Source organism: Raphanus sativus, unplaced genomic scaffold, assembly GCF_000801105.2.
Source record: "Raphanus sativus cultivar WK10039 unplaced genomic scaffold, ASM80110v3 Scaffold0017, whole genome shotgun sequence".
NCBI lineage: Eukaryota > Viridiplantae > Streptophyta > Magnoliopsida > Brassicales > Brassicaceae > Raphanus > Raphanus sativus.
In genome coordinates, this window is record NW_026615343.1 from 17,569 (window position 1) to 31,715 (window position 14,147).

The 14,147-nt window shown below is 33.4% G+C and overlaps 1 protein-coding gene and 1 long non-coding RNA gene across 7 annotated transcripts; one reads left to right on the forward strand and one right to left on the reverse strand.

Annotated features, from left to right (window-relative positions):
• Positions 1–5,320: 5,320 nt before the first annotated feature.
• On the forward strand, positions 5,321–7,479 carry LOC108838065 (uncharacterized). Of its 5 annotated transcripts, none has more exons than XR_008939273.1 (6): positions 5,321–5,554; positions 5,816–5,895; positions 5,971–6,065; positions 6,150–6,506; positions 6,795–6,876; positions 6,959–7,479. It is a non-coding gene; the product is annotated as an uncharacterized LOC108838065 (long non-coding RNA). The 5 variants fall into 5 exon arrangements; XR_008939274.1 differs by having other exon boundaries at positions 5,828–5,895; XR_008939270.1 differs by having other exon boundaries at positions 5,322–5,554; positions 5,816–5,890.
• A 4,747-nt stretch (positions 7,480–12,226) lies between these two features.
• Positions 12,227–14,147, reverse strand: LOC108832851 (uncharacterized). 2 transcript variants are annotated; one of them, XM_018606302.2, is made up of 3 exons: positions 13,685–14,147; positions 13,542–13,597; positions 12,227–13,455 (listed from the first exon to the last, which is right to left on the reverse strand). In XM_018606302.2, the coding sequence occupies exons 1-3, from the start codon at positions 13,896–13,898 to the stop codon at positions 12,352–12,354; spliced, it is 1,374 nt and encodes a 457-aa protein (XP_018461804.1). In that variant the 5' UTR covers positions 13,899–14,147; the 3' UTR covers positions 12,227–12,351. The 2 variants fall into 2 exon arrangements, with proteins under 2 accessions (XP_018461804.1, XP_018461803.1); XM_018606301.2 differs by having other exon boundaries at positions 13,542–13,603; positions 13,685–14,146.

The window sequence follows — 14,147 nt, forward strand, 5'->3', positions numbered from 1 at the left end:
ATCATGTGGAATGATTTGTAATATTATCTTATGATTGTAGTTCTTAACAGTTAATAAGAGAATAATACCTATAATCGATTTTTCTTACTTTAAAATATAGTTAATTTAACAATGCCTTACTGTTTTTTATTAGGGTGCATTAATGGAGTTAGATTTATCTTTGAAAATAAAATGATTTATCAAAATTTTAAAAAGAGTTTTTTCAAAAAAAATCAAAATTTTAAAAAGTGTTGTCTGATTTTTTTTTTATAAATCTTTAGTTTTTGTATAAAGTTTAAAATCTTATTGATTTCATGTTATTCTCAAAGTTGTGTTTGATATAAAAATTACAAAACAAATATTTCCCAATAACCAAAATTTAGTCTATAATAAATAAAAGAAATAATATATGTAATTTTAAGTTAGATTGTATGATTGTATCCACCTCAACTAAAAAAAACTGTTCTAAAATAGTGCTATTTGATTATGCTAACTGAATTTCCTAAGATCGTCTGCATTAGATGTATTTAAAAAATCTTTTGACATGAGTTTTTTTACATTTTGAGAAATTTTTATTAATATATATTATTATTTAATTAAAAATATTCTAACTTTCTATCGCAATTTGCCACGTCAATTTTCTGGTTTCTGCTTTCTTTAAACCGTCCGTATTGAAGAATTTAATCTTTAAACCGTATTGAAGAATTTAATGGAAGGTTTACACGTAAATTGAGAAGAAAAAAAATATTATAGAAATTAACAGCAAAGACCACGTCTCGTCCCGTTCCTTCTGTATGAACCCGGATCGTAACTGTTTAGCGGACTCCATGCCGTGTGACGACCCGCGATAAATTCGTTCATTATTATTATTATTATTTTAAAATCAAATGAAAAATTAAAATAATTAAAAAAATGCATAGGGAATCGAAACAGAAGGTTTACTAGTGCGCATGCTCTTAACAACCTACTGTTATTAAGTTCGGCCTTATCAATGGGCTCCATCTAAACAGGCCCAATCGATGTGTTTAAGTTCTGCCTGTTTTACAAAGCCGGGGTTTTTTTTTAACATCTGGATCGATTATTATCGATTAATTATGCTATTACCTATGTTACATGAAAACGGAAGCGGAAACGTGGAATCGGAAGCGTATGGAAACGTGGAAGCGAGATTTTTCAAAAAATTAGTAACCGGATACGTGTTGGAAGCGTGTATCTATCTGTCTATATATATATATATATATTAAAATATAATAAATTTTATAAAATCTAAAACTAAATATTATACTCCCTCCGTTTCAATATAGTTGATGTTTTAGAAGGATAATTTTGTTTTAAATTAGATGAAGTTTTGAGATTTTAAGGTTAACTTTAATTGGAAACTGTTCAACCAATTAGATTTCACTGTCTTTTTTATTATTGGTTAATTGATTCTAAAGTAATATTTTTAAAATATTTTTTTAGAAAAATCTAGTTTTCTTAATCTTTGTGCAAGAAGGCAAAACATCAAGTATTATGAAACAGAGGGAGTATGATTTAAATTTAAAATAAATCACTTATTCATTTATAATAATTTTCAAATGATTTCGTATTAAAGCTTTGAAAACACACATAAAATAAGTTTAAATAAATTATTATATTAATTATTTTTATTACTTCATAAATAATTGAAAAAATATATTTTAATATATTATATATCTTTAATAAAAACCTTAATACAAAAGGATAATTTATAATATTAATTTTAGAGTTTGTATATTTAGATTCTCTCTATTTCATTACTATTAAATTTTGGATTTTATATAAATTAAAAACTATGATTTTATATTTTTATTGATTTATACCATTGTGTCTTAAAAATTGGAAACGTGATTCCAAAACGGAACCGTAAGCTTCCAAAAAATATTTAAAGAGAATATTTTGGAAACGCCTTGGAAGCGAGTTTCCGCAAGCTTCCACAAGCTTCCGATTCCGATTTCGAAGCGGGAAGCGTACGTCCGTTGAAGTTTCCATGCAACCTAGGCTATTACAATGATGAGAATATTACAAAGACGATTTTACAGCCGACAATTCTACCACCCTGTGAAAATACACGCCTGACTGCAATACTCTGAGCCGTCCTATGAGATCCATGTTCGATGGTACGCCCTGCACCAAGCTGAAGATCTCATCTAACCTGTTTCTCCATAATCTGCATAATTTGGTATTTTCTGGGGTTTGAACCCCAGACCTCCGGATGTAGAAGCAATTGAACCCTTAGACAAACCACTGGACCAAGGGAGCTTCCACAAACCGAGGTCTTAATGTGGGAGAAACCGCAATTAAAAACCTACTCGAAAGATTCTACACCTCCCTTCAAATTGTCTAACGTTTGTTCAGACTTCAGATTTTAACATCTGGCGCTAGGTGTTGTTCGGCCCTATGTCAAATCTTCATATAATGTGCATTCCATACACGCTTGAATCACAGTCTTTATTCTAACCTTCAATTTTGACGCTACAAATCTGGAAAATAAATATCAAAATGTAAGGATTTTTTTCGTCAAACGTAAGGATAATCCCAAAGTATACTAAGCTATGTAACTTATTTAATGTATATCTCGGTCGAGTATTTTCATAGCTTTACCTAGGCCTGGACGTTCGGGTACCCGTTGGCGTTCGGATCGGGTTTTTCGGATTTTCGGGTTTTCGGGTTTACGCTCCTAGGTCCCATAGTAAAATTTCATTAGTACGGATCGGGTTCGGATAATAACACTTTGGATTCGGGTAAAAATTATATTGCGTTCTAAAACCCATAAAGTAACCATATATCATTCGGGTTCGGGTTATATCGATTCGGTTCGGATATAACCAAAGTAAAAAACAAAAACTTAAAAAAAACATTTAAGAAAAACAACTAAATTAATAAAATTAATCTATCACACATAAAATTATTAAAATAACAATAAAATATTAATCAAGCATGAAAACAAAACATTATTTGTAAACAATATACATTATATTATAGAGAGTAAACTTGTTATTCCAATGAATAAATTATAAATTACTTATTTATAACTAATTGTGTACTTATAACATTTTTAATATTTATTATTATATATCATATTACCACGAATATTAAATTTAATAACTAAAATACTTATATATATATATTTCAAAATATTTATATTAACTATTAGTTTCAGGTTTTTCGGGTTACCCGTTCGGGTTCGGTTAATAACACTTCGGGTTCGGATATTTTTATACCATCCTACAAGACCCGTTCAGATATTTTTACTTTTCGGGTCGGATAACGGGTAGGGTTTTTCGGTTCGGGTTCGGTTCGGATTTCGGGTTCCAGATTTTATTCCCAGACCTAGCTTTACCTTAATCCCTACAAACTGGGCAATCAATTAATATTATGAACATCATTTAATAGATTTTTGGTCAACCCTATCAACATCTTGATTTTATTATAATGGTAGCAACGGTAGATCATATAGTGTCCTCAGTCCTCACCATGTGAATTGCTCTTATCTTATACTTTTGCTGCTTATTTTGAATTTTCCACCCAACGGCCGATAGTTTAGCTGGACAATCGACACACAAGCTATGACAAGTATAATAATATGTAAATAAAGCGACATTTAATGTACGCACGTAAACCTTTTGTGACGATAGCTTATTTATACATACATGTAAATATAATTCAGAAGATTAGAGCTGAGATATCCCTTTTTTGGTTAATTGTAAATAATTAGTCTGAAGTAGTAAGTTACATATGTCAATTAAAGATGCTAAAAGAAAATTTTGTTGATAATATGGGTTTATAACTGTCATACGAGTTCTGCAATAATGATTTAAATTCCACAATGAAGTTTGTATGTCTAAATGAAAGTAGATTTATAACATTAGCAAAAATGATTTAATTGTTGGCTTTGTTTGATTCTATGGTTGTACTTTATACTCTGTTCCACTTAAAACGTGCATAAATAAAGTCTATTTCTCTCTCTAAAAGAAAAATTTCCGATCTCTTTTTAGAAAAAGAAAGTTTCGACGCGATTTCCGTCACCGACCGATGGAGTGGACTACCTTAGCCATCGTTGGTCAGGTCTTCCGTTTGCCTTCTCAAGCTCTCTCTTTAGCTTAGTAATAATATCAGCTCGGTTTTTTCCGACTTTTTGACTCCGGCGGCGCGTTTCAACTATGGTGGTCGTCCGGCTTTTTCTCTGGCGTCGTCACTTTCTCTTTGGTGTTGACGGTCGATTTTCGGTGGTTCCCTGGCGACTTCTAAGAATCGTATTCAAGAAGAGCTATCGAGTTCAATCGATGATGCTCTTCGTTGGAAGTAGTGGTGGTGATGAAGTTGGATGCGTGATTGACGCATGCCAAACGAGTGATCCGGTTAAGAGTCGTTCTTTTAGCGGCGGTCTTTAGCCGGAGTTAGCGAGCTGAGAAAATCCTATACCTCTGATAATGTTGTTGGAGGTGGGTTGTCGACGGTACCGGTGACGGAGAAGAGTCTTCGATTTGGATCTAGTGGGATGGGAAGACGGGAACCAGCGACCGGAAGCCTTCACCGGCGTTTCTGGTTTCGATGTGAAGATAGAATGATGCGTGTGCTGCAGGGAGGTGGAGGCGGACACGTGGGCAGTTTTCTGCATCGATCTCGGACGCGTGGAAAGGATGGCACCGCTTCTTTTCGGGTGGGTTTTTTTAGGCCTAAATGTTTTAAGTGGTCCTTGAATGTGCTTGTACTTTATTTTCGGTTTGCGTTGTGTTTGTTTGGGTTATGGGCTTGTCCCAGTTGGGTCTGACCCATTTAATAAAATATATAGATGGCAAAAAAAACTTTATACTCTGTTCCACTTTCCCTTGATGAATTTCAGATGATAAAGAAAAAACATCAGCTTTTTCAAAAACAAAAAGAAAAAACATTAGCGAAAATTAAATATATATATCAAACTATTCAAACAATGCACTATACATTGCACTAGATCATGATCCGCGCGCCTACGCGGATTTATCTTTTGATTCACATATTTTATATACATGTTGTATATTATTTAAGATTTATAATATAAAAAAGTTAGAATGATCCGGAACCAAAAAAATTCGACCCGGACAAAAAAAAATCAAATACCTACTTAGATCCAAATGTTGAGAACTCGAAGAACTCATACCTGAAATGAACAGATTTATACCCGACCCAGTGAGCTAAATCTATATATATAAAAGAAGGTTGGATCCCTCCTGGTGACACATCAGCATCCACCTAAGAAATTAGAGATCTCACAGGCTGCCACGCGTCCAGTTACTTAGGAACGCAACGTTTCATTTAAACATTTCGTCTGTGGGCTTCTCTGTGTGTTGTGTGATGGGCCCGGTCACAAAGTCAGTTCATGACATTTCGCCACGTGTCCCATGATGATGAAACTCATCCTTTTGCTCATCTCCAGATCGAAAAAATTGAAACGTCGTGAAGATAAACTGAAACGAATCGTCGTCTTCAACACCTTCATTAACCATTGATTTACACTTCTCACACGATCTATTACTGATTGCATACTTCCATCATCAGAATCTTCGACTATAAAAAGGTAAGTCTTATTCTGTGAATTTCATCAGATCTATCCTCTCCATCATAAACTTTCTAAAAATCCCAGGAATTAAAACTCATAATTATTAAACTTTTTTCAAAAGCTTTTGTTTGTCCGAGAAGATTTCGATTTTGATTTTGTTTACATTTGTTTAGGTATTGATCATCACACTTTTTCAATATATTTCGTTTACGGGAGATGATTTGATTTCTAATTTGATTGTTGATTTTGTTTTAATCTGTTCATCTATTGATTATCAAGATTATTATTCAGAGCTTTTGTTTGTGAGAGATGATAGTGGGAGACTGGGAATGGATTTTTTTTTATTAGATTCAGGTAAGGTAAACCTTTGTTATAAATTATTTGTCGTGTTTTCATATCTAGAGCACTAAAAGACATTAGAATAATTGTGTTAGGTACTTCACCCTCCTATAATCCTCGATGGCAGACTCAGAATAATCTTGAGAGCAAGTATTCATGGTTCGGTGATAACTACCGCTCCGTCGATGAGGTTTGAATCACAAAACTTATTTTGTCTTGGTTTGTGTGAGTTTATGGCTATTGGTGTTTTGTTTGATTTTCTTCCTCTTGACAGGTTGCTTCTGCTCTTTCACATGCTGGTTTGGAGTTCATCGAGTGGGCTGAAAGTAACAGTGTTCGTTTTCTGGGGATTTTCTACGGGTTGCAGCTGGTTGTGCAGAAGCTCGGGGGTGTTGTGGTGGAAGGGGAGCGTAAGGAGTATGGGAAGATGTAGATTGAGGTGAAGGGTGATGAGAGTGAGATTTTTAGTGAGGGGAGGGTTGGTGAGAAGCAGGTTGTTTGGATGAGTCATGGGGATGAGGCTGTTGAGCTTCCTGATGGGTTTGAGGTTGTGGCGAGGAGTTCTCAGGGAGATGTTTTTGCTTTGGAGAACAGGGAGAGGAGGATTTATGGTTTGCAGTATCATCCTGAGGTATAAGATTCTTTGTTCATGATGAAAGTTTGAATCTTTAGATGCTCTATGTTAAATGAACCTCATGAGACTTGGGAAGTAATTGAACAAGTCTTACATTGGTTAGAGTCTGGATGATGAAATGGCTCTTATTTGATTTTTTAGCGGATGTTAAAAGTTTGTATCTTTCACGTTTTAGTTGTTATTCATATCTTAAGCATCTCAAGAGACTTGGGAGCATTTATTCTTCCATGTAAGTAAAAAAAGTAAGACTTTTGTTGATGATTTGGTACTTCTTTTGATTGACAGGTTGCTTCTGCTCTTTCAATTTCAGTGATACACTCTGTAATAGGTTTGAAGAAGTTCTCATGTGTTAAAAGAGATATTGCAGGTTGACTGAGAATATTGTTTTCTGTTGTCTGTGTTCTTTCCCTTTCTCTACTCTACATGATTTTTGGCTGGTTTTGTAACAGATCCGACAAAAAGGGCATGACGTTTGTGGAAGAAAAGTTGAGGCCAGTACCATGTTCTTCTCAGTTCTTCATTGAACTTTCATGTCTCTTTTTATTTAGTGTTAGATGGATTTCTAAGTAATCAGTAGTGCGTGCCTTATTACAATCTAAATTTGATGTGCTGTGTCAAATGTCTAGCTTACAATGTTTATTTTATAATCTTGGCAGGTTTGACGATCAAATCGGACTGAACGGAAAGACTTTAGCCGACGGAGAAACAAAGATTAGTTTACAATTGTAATAGCTCCCACGTGCATCACATGGTCTGTAGAAGTTAAAATTTCTGGCTTAGGATATTAACAGGATTTTATCCCTGGACGAAATGCATGTAGGGTGTCATCGCAAAATGGTTACGAAACTGCACGAGCCCATTTTTCAGTTTTTCTCCTTATTTTTACAATGTTTAATATTTCCTTTATTATTCACTTCAAAATTGTAATTCCATTTTATATAATTATAAAATATGTTCATTAGGCCTATTATATTTGTTATTGTTCATGCTTCACTTCATATTTGTATAGGCCATACTCTGCACTTTTTTCAATAAGTTGGGAATAAAGTGTATAAATGTCTCCTTTAAAGATCGCTGATGTTAAAGAAAGGAGAAAATATGATCTCAAAATATCAATGACAATGTCAGTTTAAAAAAAAAAGATCAATGACAATGTAAAGCCAAAGCTAAAAAAAGATAGTGTACGAGTGTGCACACATACTTTGGTTTGAAGGAATTAACGGATATCCATTCAGTAATATTACACACAACAACAAACTGAAACTGTAATCAACTGTCAACAAATAAAAAGACTTCATCTAAACCATGTGTTCACCAAGGTTGAGACCTCATAAGAAAAGTATTGAACGTTTATATGCTTTATAACTTAATCTTTGACTTTTTATTAATTAATAGTTTTTGAAGTTTAACAACAAAAAATAGAAAGGAAAATAAAAATCAAGGATGCTATATCGAATTAGAAATTATTTAAATTTTTAATTTGTGATATTAATACAAGATTTTGAAATGTTTTTATTGGAAACTAAAAATATGTAAATAATGTTTCTGAAACATAATGTTGGACTGAAAATATATATTCAAAATTCACTTAAACCATTAAACATATGCATTAGCACTTAATATTGTAAATGAAATATGAAAAGTCAAATATTAGGTAAGAAAATATAAAAAATTTATTTTTTAATACAATGTAATAACCCGACTGGTCTTTTAAAAAGATAGTTATTATAAAACAAAATAATGTTTAATAATAATAATTAGATAAATTGTGCATATCTATTGACAACATTTTGATTATCTTTTTACATTGAGGTTTAATCCATAATTATATTTAACTATTTTTAGGTTGTAATATAATGTTTCTGTTTATAGTTAAACAAATAATATAGTAAATGGTAATATTTTCTAAAGAAGTTTTATTTTATTTAATTCTTACAACATTTTTAAAAGTTGCTTTGTTTAATTTCTTGTGATTTTTTTGAATAAGAAATCATTTAGTTTTACTTAAACCAATGAATAATTATATTATCTTAACGTATTATAATTGTAATAAAAATAAAATAGTAGAAAGAAAAAATATTATAAACATTACCGATCATTTAGACAAAGTAATAAACAACAACGTGTACTCCTAAGTTTCAGAACTCATCAATAATGAAAGTACCAATATGCATATCATCCTTTATAATAATTTATTTATCGTTATGATAAAAAAATTCAGTAATCTATATTATTTATCAGTAAAAAACAAATACCAAATGCAAATACAACCATATATTAAAAAACCAAAACCAGTAAAACAATAACAATGAACTTACTCGGATAATTATTTTTCAATAATCTAACATAAACACTAACGCCAAACAGTTTAGCAATTACTCCCAGCGTAGATCGGTGGAATATGGAGCACTTATGGATTATCAAAACTAAATAAACTCAGTAGGTGCCTTAGAAGAATTAAACAAACACTTGAAGATATGAACAGTATATATAACTTGTGGTGCAACCAGGAAAATGTAACAATCAATATGATATATTACATTTGATATATTACGACAAGACGTTGTAGCCCAATGGTTAGGACGGGTCCCCGCCTGCACCCAGGTAGGGGGTTCGATCCACGCCGGAGGGAACTATCTTGCAACGCTCTTGTCACCCACACGGATATGGGCCATGCTTTCGGCCCATTTGAAAAACTGGGAGGGGCGTCTATCCGTGGGCATTCCTTCCCCTTGGGGATTAGTCTGGGCCTTCTGGGCCTGGGATACCCCCAGGTTAAACAAAAAAAAAAAAAAAAAATATGATATATTACGATTGTTGCACCATAAATTATCAAACACCAAAAAAAAAAAATCTAAATCCCCCCGCATCCATGATGCTCAAATTATGATAACACAATATACATCAGAAAATAGGGCTGATGTAGCATTCATCGAAACCAAATCTACAAAAAACGTCAAACCAACTCAATTCCAAACTGCTTTCAAATTCGTATTGAGTTGTGTCAACACAAAACATCGTATTGAGTTGTGTCAACACAAAACATGAAAAACTATTTAAAAGAACAGATAAACCAATCATTCAGAGTCCAAAACAAAATAAACAATAAGTTATTCTCCAATTATGATTTAATTTTCTTTTTAAGAAAAATAATTAATCGAACACTCAAATAGAACCACCACGACTCCATGAATAAACTAAATAATTCAACCGGCATATAATCCCTCTCCAATCAAAACATTGACCTCAACCATACATAAAAACATATATCATTTTCATACATACCACTTTGACTTACCATCTTAAAACACAAACAACAAGATCAAATAACAATTATACAAACCAAAATAACAAAAAAAGAAATCAAATCCCGCCCGTAGGGCGGGCCGATCCTAGTTTCAAATATAATATCTTTTGTTATATTTTTAATTCATTTTTTGGGTTGGTGAGATTTACTATTTATTCGGAAGATTTTTGGCTAACTTAATGGTATATATTCGTAGGTTTTTTTCTGAACAGGAAAAAAAAGATTTGGGTCTTGATTAAATTTATCTTATATAACAAATTGCTGTTATAAATAATTTTTTATAAAAACTAATTTGTAACAGTAATATCATTTTTGTTATAAATTAGTATATCATGGTTTATAGGTTTAAAGTATAGAGTTAGTCGTCTTCATAGTATTGCTAATATTGATAGATGCAAGTTAATGAATACATATAATATATTGTATTATTAGTAATCTGTCGTATAGTATTATATGTTAGTATATGTATTATTAATAATCTATCTTATAGTATAATATGCTAGTGGATGTATCTAACTTATAGTAAAATATATGCAATATAAAGAAACATGCGTAGTGGATATAATAATAAAGTAAGAAGTGAAAAACTATGGTAATAGTTGATATTAATTATTTATAAAAAAATATGTCTAATAGTAAGTAGATTAATATAGCATTAGTTACATAGAGTCCAACTTTAAAATCTACTTAGAAGAAGTTGTAATGTTTATGTTTTAATAAGATAGATGAGCGGTGTGACTGCCACTGGTGTCTTCATTGCGACAGATGTAGCTTCAGTCTTAACGTAAAAGGTCTCGGGTCCATGCAAACTAACATCTTTCGTATCGTCTTTTTACAACTTTGCAAGGTTCTCTTCTCCTTTCCACTTTTCTTTTATCTCTTTCCCCTTTAAAAATAAACATTTTTTACTTTAAAAATAAACATATATATTGCTTCTTCTTCTATTTTTTTTTTTTGAAAAGATCTTTCTTTCTTTCTTTACCTAATTATTTTGGACAATCGTTAGAATTATAAATTATTTAAGGTGTCTGAGATGCACGAACTCTCATGGCAAGATAACAAAGATACATGAGATTCCTCTTGAAATATTCGTACGTTTTTGTACTCATCGTCAACGTCATAATCGTCGAAGGCTTTTTGAAAAGTTGTTGCTTCATGGGTGTATGTTAAATTTTTTATTATTAATTTGGATGCTTTCAATTTTACCATATAGTGTCAATAGATTTAACAAATTAAGACACATTATCAGGTCGAACAAAAGATAAAATAACTAAAAAAAAAGATAATTCGACTCAAATATATATCCAGACTGGCCTTTTTTCTAAATTAACTTTTCGTCAAGATGGGTATACTGTATAATTATACTGTCATATATTTAATTACAAAAATGGAGAATCCTGTCACACCACCATATCACTTATGGGCGAATATTTCATAAGTTATATTTCTTATTTCTTATGGGCGAATATTTCGTTCAGCAGAAAGTTTGACTGTGAGCTTTGTCACATCGTCAGAGTCAGAGAGTTGCTTAAAAGCCTTTAACTGTTGTTTGCTACTTTGCTCCAATCCCGTAACTGTGTACATTGTCTCTGAATAATCCTTTTAGCTTTTTGTTTGCCTGTTTCATTTATATTTTGGTGTATATTTATGTGAACATAAAGATCTTTGGTTTCACTAAAAATGGACCAGAATATATATTTCTCTTGTTTGGTCTTATGGCACAAAACATATAACTATATGCAGTACATGTAGTTATGAGGAGTGCGAGACGAAAATATATATAGTTCTAACTTCTATCTACATCACATTTGTGATGAGAAAATTTCACGTGTAAAGTATGAGATTCAGACGAACAAGCTAAATATACAAAACATACTGAAACTTCTAGCTTATATGAACACGTTTGATTATGTTCACGATCTGTCAAGATGTAAATTATATGAAATAAACCAATTGATTCAGCTAAACACAAGTTATGTAATGTTATAATTTAAATTCTTGTAAAATTATAATCAGAACTTTCCAAACAAGACGTAATGCTAATGTTGCATAAACAAAATTCAAACAACAAATAGTTCTATGCCATTTTTCTTGTCACAAGAGTCAAGACCCTAATAAATAGGACTATAAGCTGCTTTAGGATAGGTCTATGGTGGTAGTTTTAAACGAATACGACTATCCGAGTCTAGCTCGATATTAATTCTTATATTTTCCATAGACTTCTTGATTGTTATCTCTGTGTCATCATAACTTATACTAATTTTTTAAAAAATTTCAAGTTTCAAAAACATAAAATCAAAAATATTCAAAACACTCACAAATACTACTATTCTTTAGTCGTCTACCATACCATATGCAAGATGTTGGAATACACGGGGGACAAAACACATCTGAAATTGACAGATCTATCTAACAAGCACCATACCACTCCTCAATTTTAGAAAATATTATTTTATTTTAGGTTATTAACGGCAACAAAGTTATTTGAAAATCAATATAAATCAAAATCTATACAAATAAAAGCCAATCGATAATTTACCCACGTGGACACCTCAATCTCCTTTCGCGAAACAAAGAGGACGAGTCATGGTGGGTCCCCACCTTTGAATGGCATCTCGGCACGTGAACTCCCCACGTGCCACTTACATCATCGTTTCTCATAAACGGCGCCGGTTTGCTCCACGTGTCGTAATAATACGCGGTCGTTTCGGCCACGAGGGCTTCGAAGATTCCTCTCTCGAGCTCCGTCACGATTCCTTCGCCTTCAGACGCCACCAGCTCCGACTGTGTCGCCGTCGCCGGGAATTCTCCGGCCACCATTTCATCAACATCTTCGAGAACCACTGTGCGTTTGGTGATCGGTGCAATCTGCGTTTGCGTTTGGCTCCGAAAAGTAGTGAACTCTGTTGTTGATGCTCTGTTTCTTGATGATCGCGTTTCTCTGAGCTTCGATGAAACTTTGCTGTTCCTCGTTGCTGGTGATCTTACAAACAGCTCCTCCTTCATTGTCTGTGGCGGCTTCACTTGTTTCGACTTAAAGTTCTCAGCTTTCTTACGTTTCGCTGCAGACTTGCTCTGTTTTTTGTCTTGCTCTGTTTTCACTGTTTGTAACCTGGGCTCGTCTTGAACCTTGGGAGCAGCGTTTATAATCTTAGAAGCTTTCTTGGCCTCATGAGCCTCTCGTGCTTGTTGTTCTCTGTTTGTAATATCAGTTCCCATTCTTCTTCTCCTGCTCACGTTCTCCTTCAGGTGCATCACTATCTTCCTAGCGTAGTCTCTAGGACTCCTGTTCTCTCTATCCTCCACGTGTATCTTCATCTCCCTGAGATGAAGTGAAGAACGTTGGTGTTGGTGAGAGATGACGTCGACGGATCTTCGTCCGAGTGAAATCCTCGGCGTCTCGGGAAGAGAGCGTGTTCCTCCGTCGACGGAGTTTCGTTGGAGAGAGTAGTGTCTGTGTTTGTTGGTGTGTGAAGAAGAAGAAGAAGATGGAGTAGGAGATGACGACGTGTAGTTGTCTGGAACAAGATCAAGACCCATGAGTCTAGCGACCAAAGTTGGTGTCTTTACACTCGGAGAGTAGGATTCAGTGGCTGCAAGAGACGATGATGATTGTTTGGTCTTGATTTTAATACCCATCTGCAGTTTATGTGTAAAGGAAGATACTTTTGAGGAACCCAAGAAGATAACAAAACAGAGTATTTTTTTTAATAATAGTTACTTACAGATATATTGAGGTTTCCATCTTTTCTGGTAGGTGAAGATGGAGTCTCTTCAACATCTACACCTTGAGTTTGATTTTAACGAAAGAGTCTAAATAATGTATGTAGAGACTTTAGAAGTTAAAAGTGGAGAAAAGATGGTGTACCTTTGGGGAGATGGAGATGGATATGGTGATTGTTAATAGGGAAATGTAAATGTTGCAAGTCGAAAATGTTAAAGACGACACTCATGCATCCCGCCGCCGTCGTTGCAGTGTTTCCGGCGGGGGAGGAAGGCGGTGGAGTTGCTTTGATGTCTTTCTTTGACTTGCTTGTGGATTTCTTCTTCCCTCCTCCGAGCCAAGACCAGTCTCTTCCCATTGTTTCCGGTTTAAGAGGGTTTGGCTAGGTTGTTTGTTTGTTTGTTGGTATGGTTTGTGACTTGAGGAAGAAGGAGCACTATGGAGTGGGGGAAATGTTATTTTTATATATATATGAGATTAATAAGATTAAAATATTACAGAGATGAGAGAAAGTGGATCCATGAAACTGTATAAATAAATATTATCTTTCTGTTTGTATACATTTTGATAGGGTGGGTGGCGTTCTTCTTCCCCTTCGTAGGCTTTT

Bases quoted from the DNA above. Each gene is read 5' to 3' on its own strand.
- LOC108832851 (XM_018606301.2), bottom strand. From the start codon at position 13,898: ATGGGAAGAGACTGGTCTTGGCTCGGAGGAGGGAAGAAGAAATCCACA. The intron at 13,604-13,684 runs GTACACCATCTT...ATCAAACTCAAG, and splicing joins CCATCTCCATCTCCCCAAAG to GTGTAGATGTTGAAGAGACT. The intron at 13,456-13,541 runs GTAAGTAACTAT...CATAAACTGCAG, and splicing joins ATGGAAACCTCAATATATCT to ATGGGTATTAAAATCAAGAC.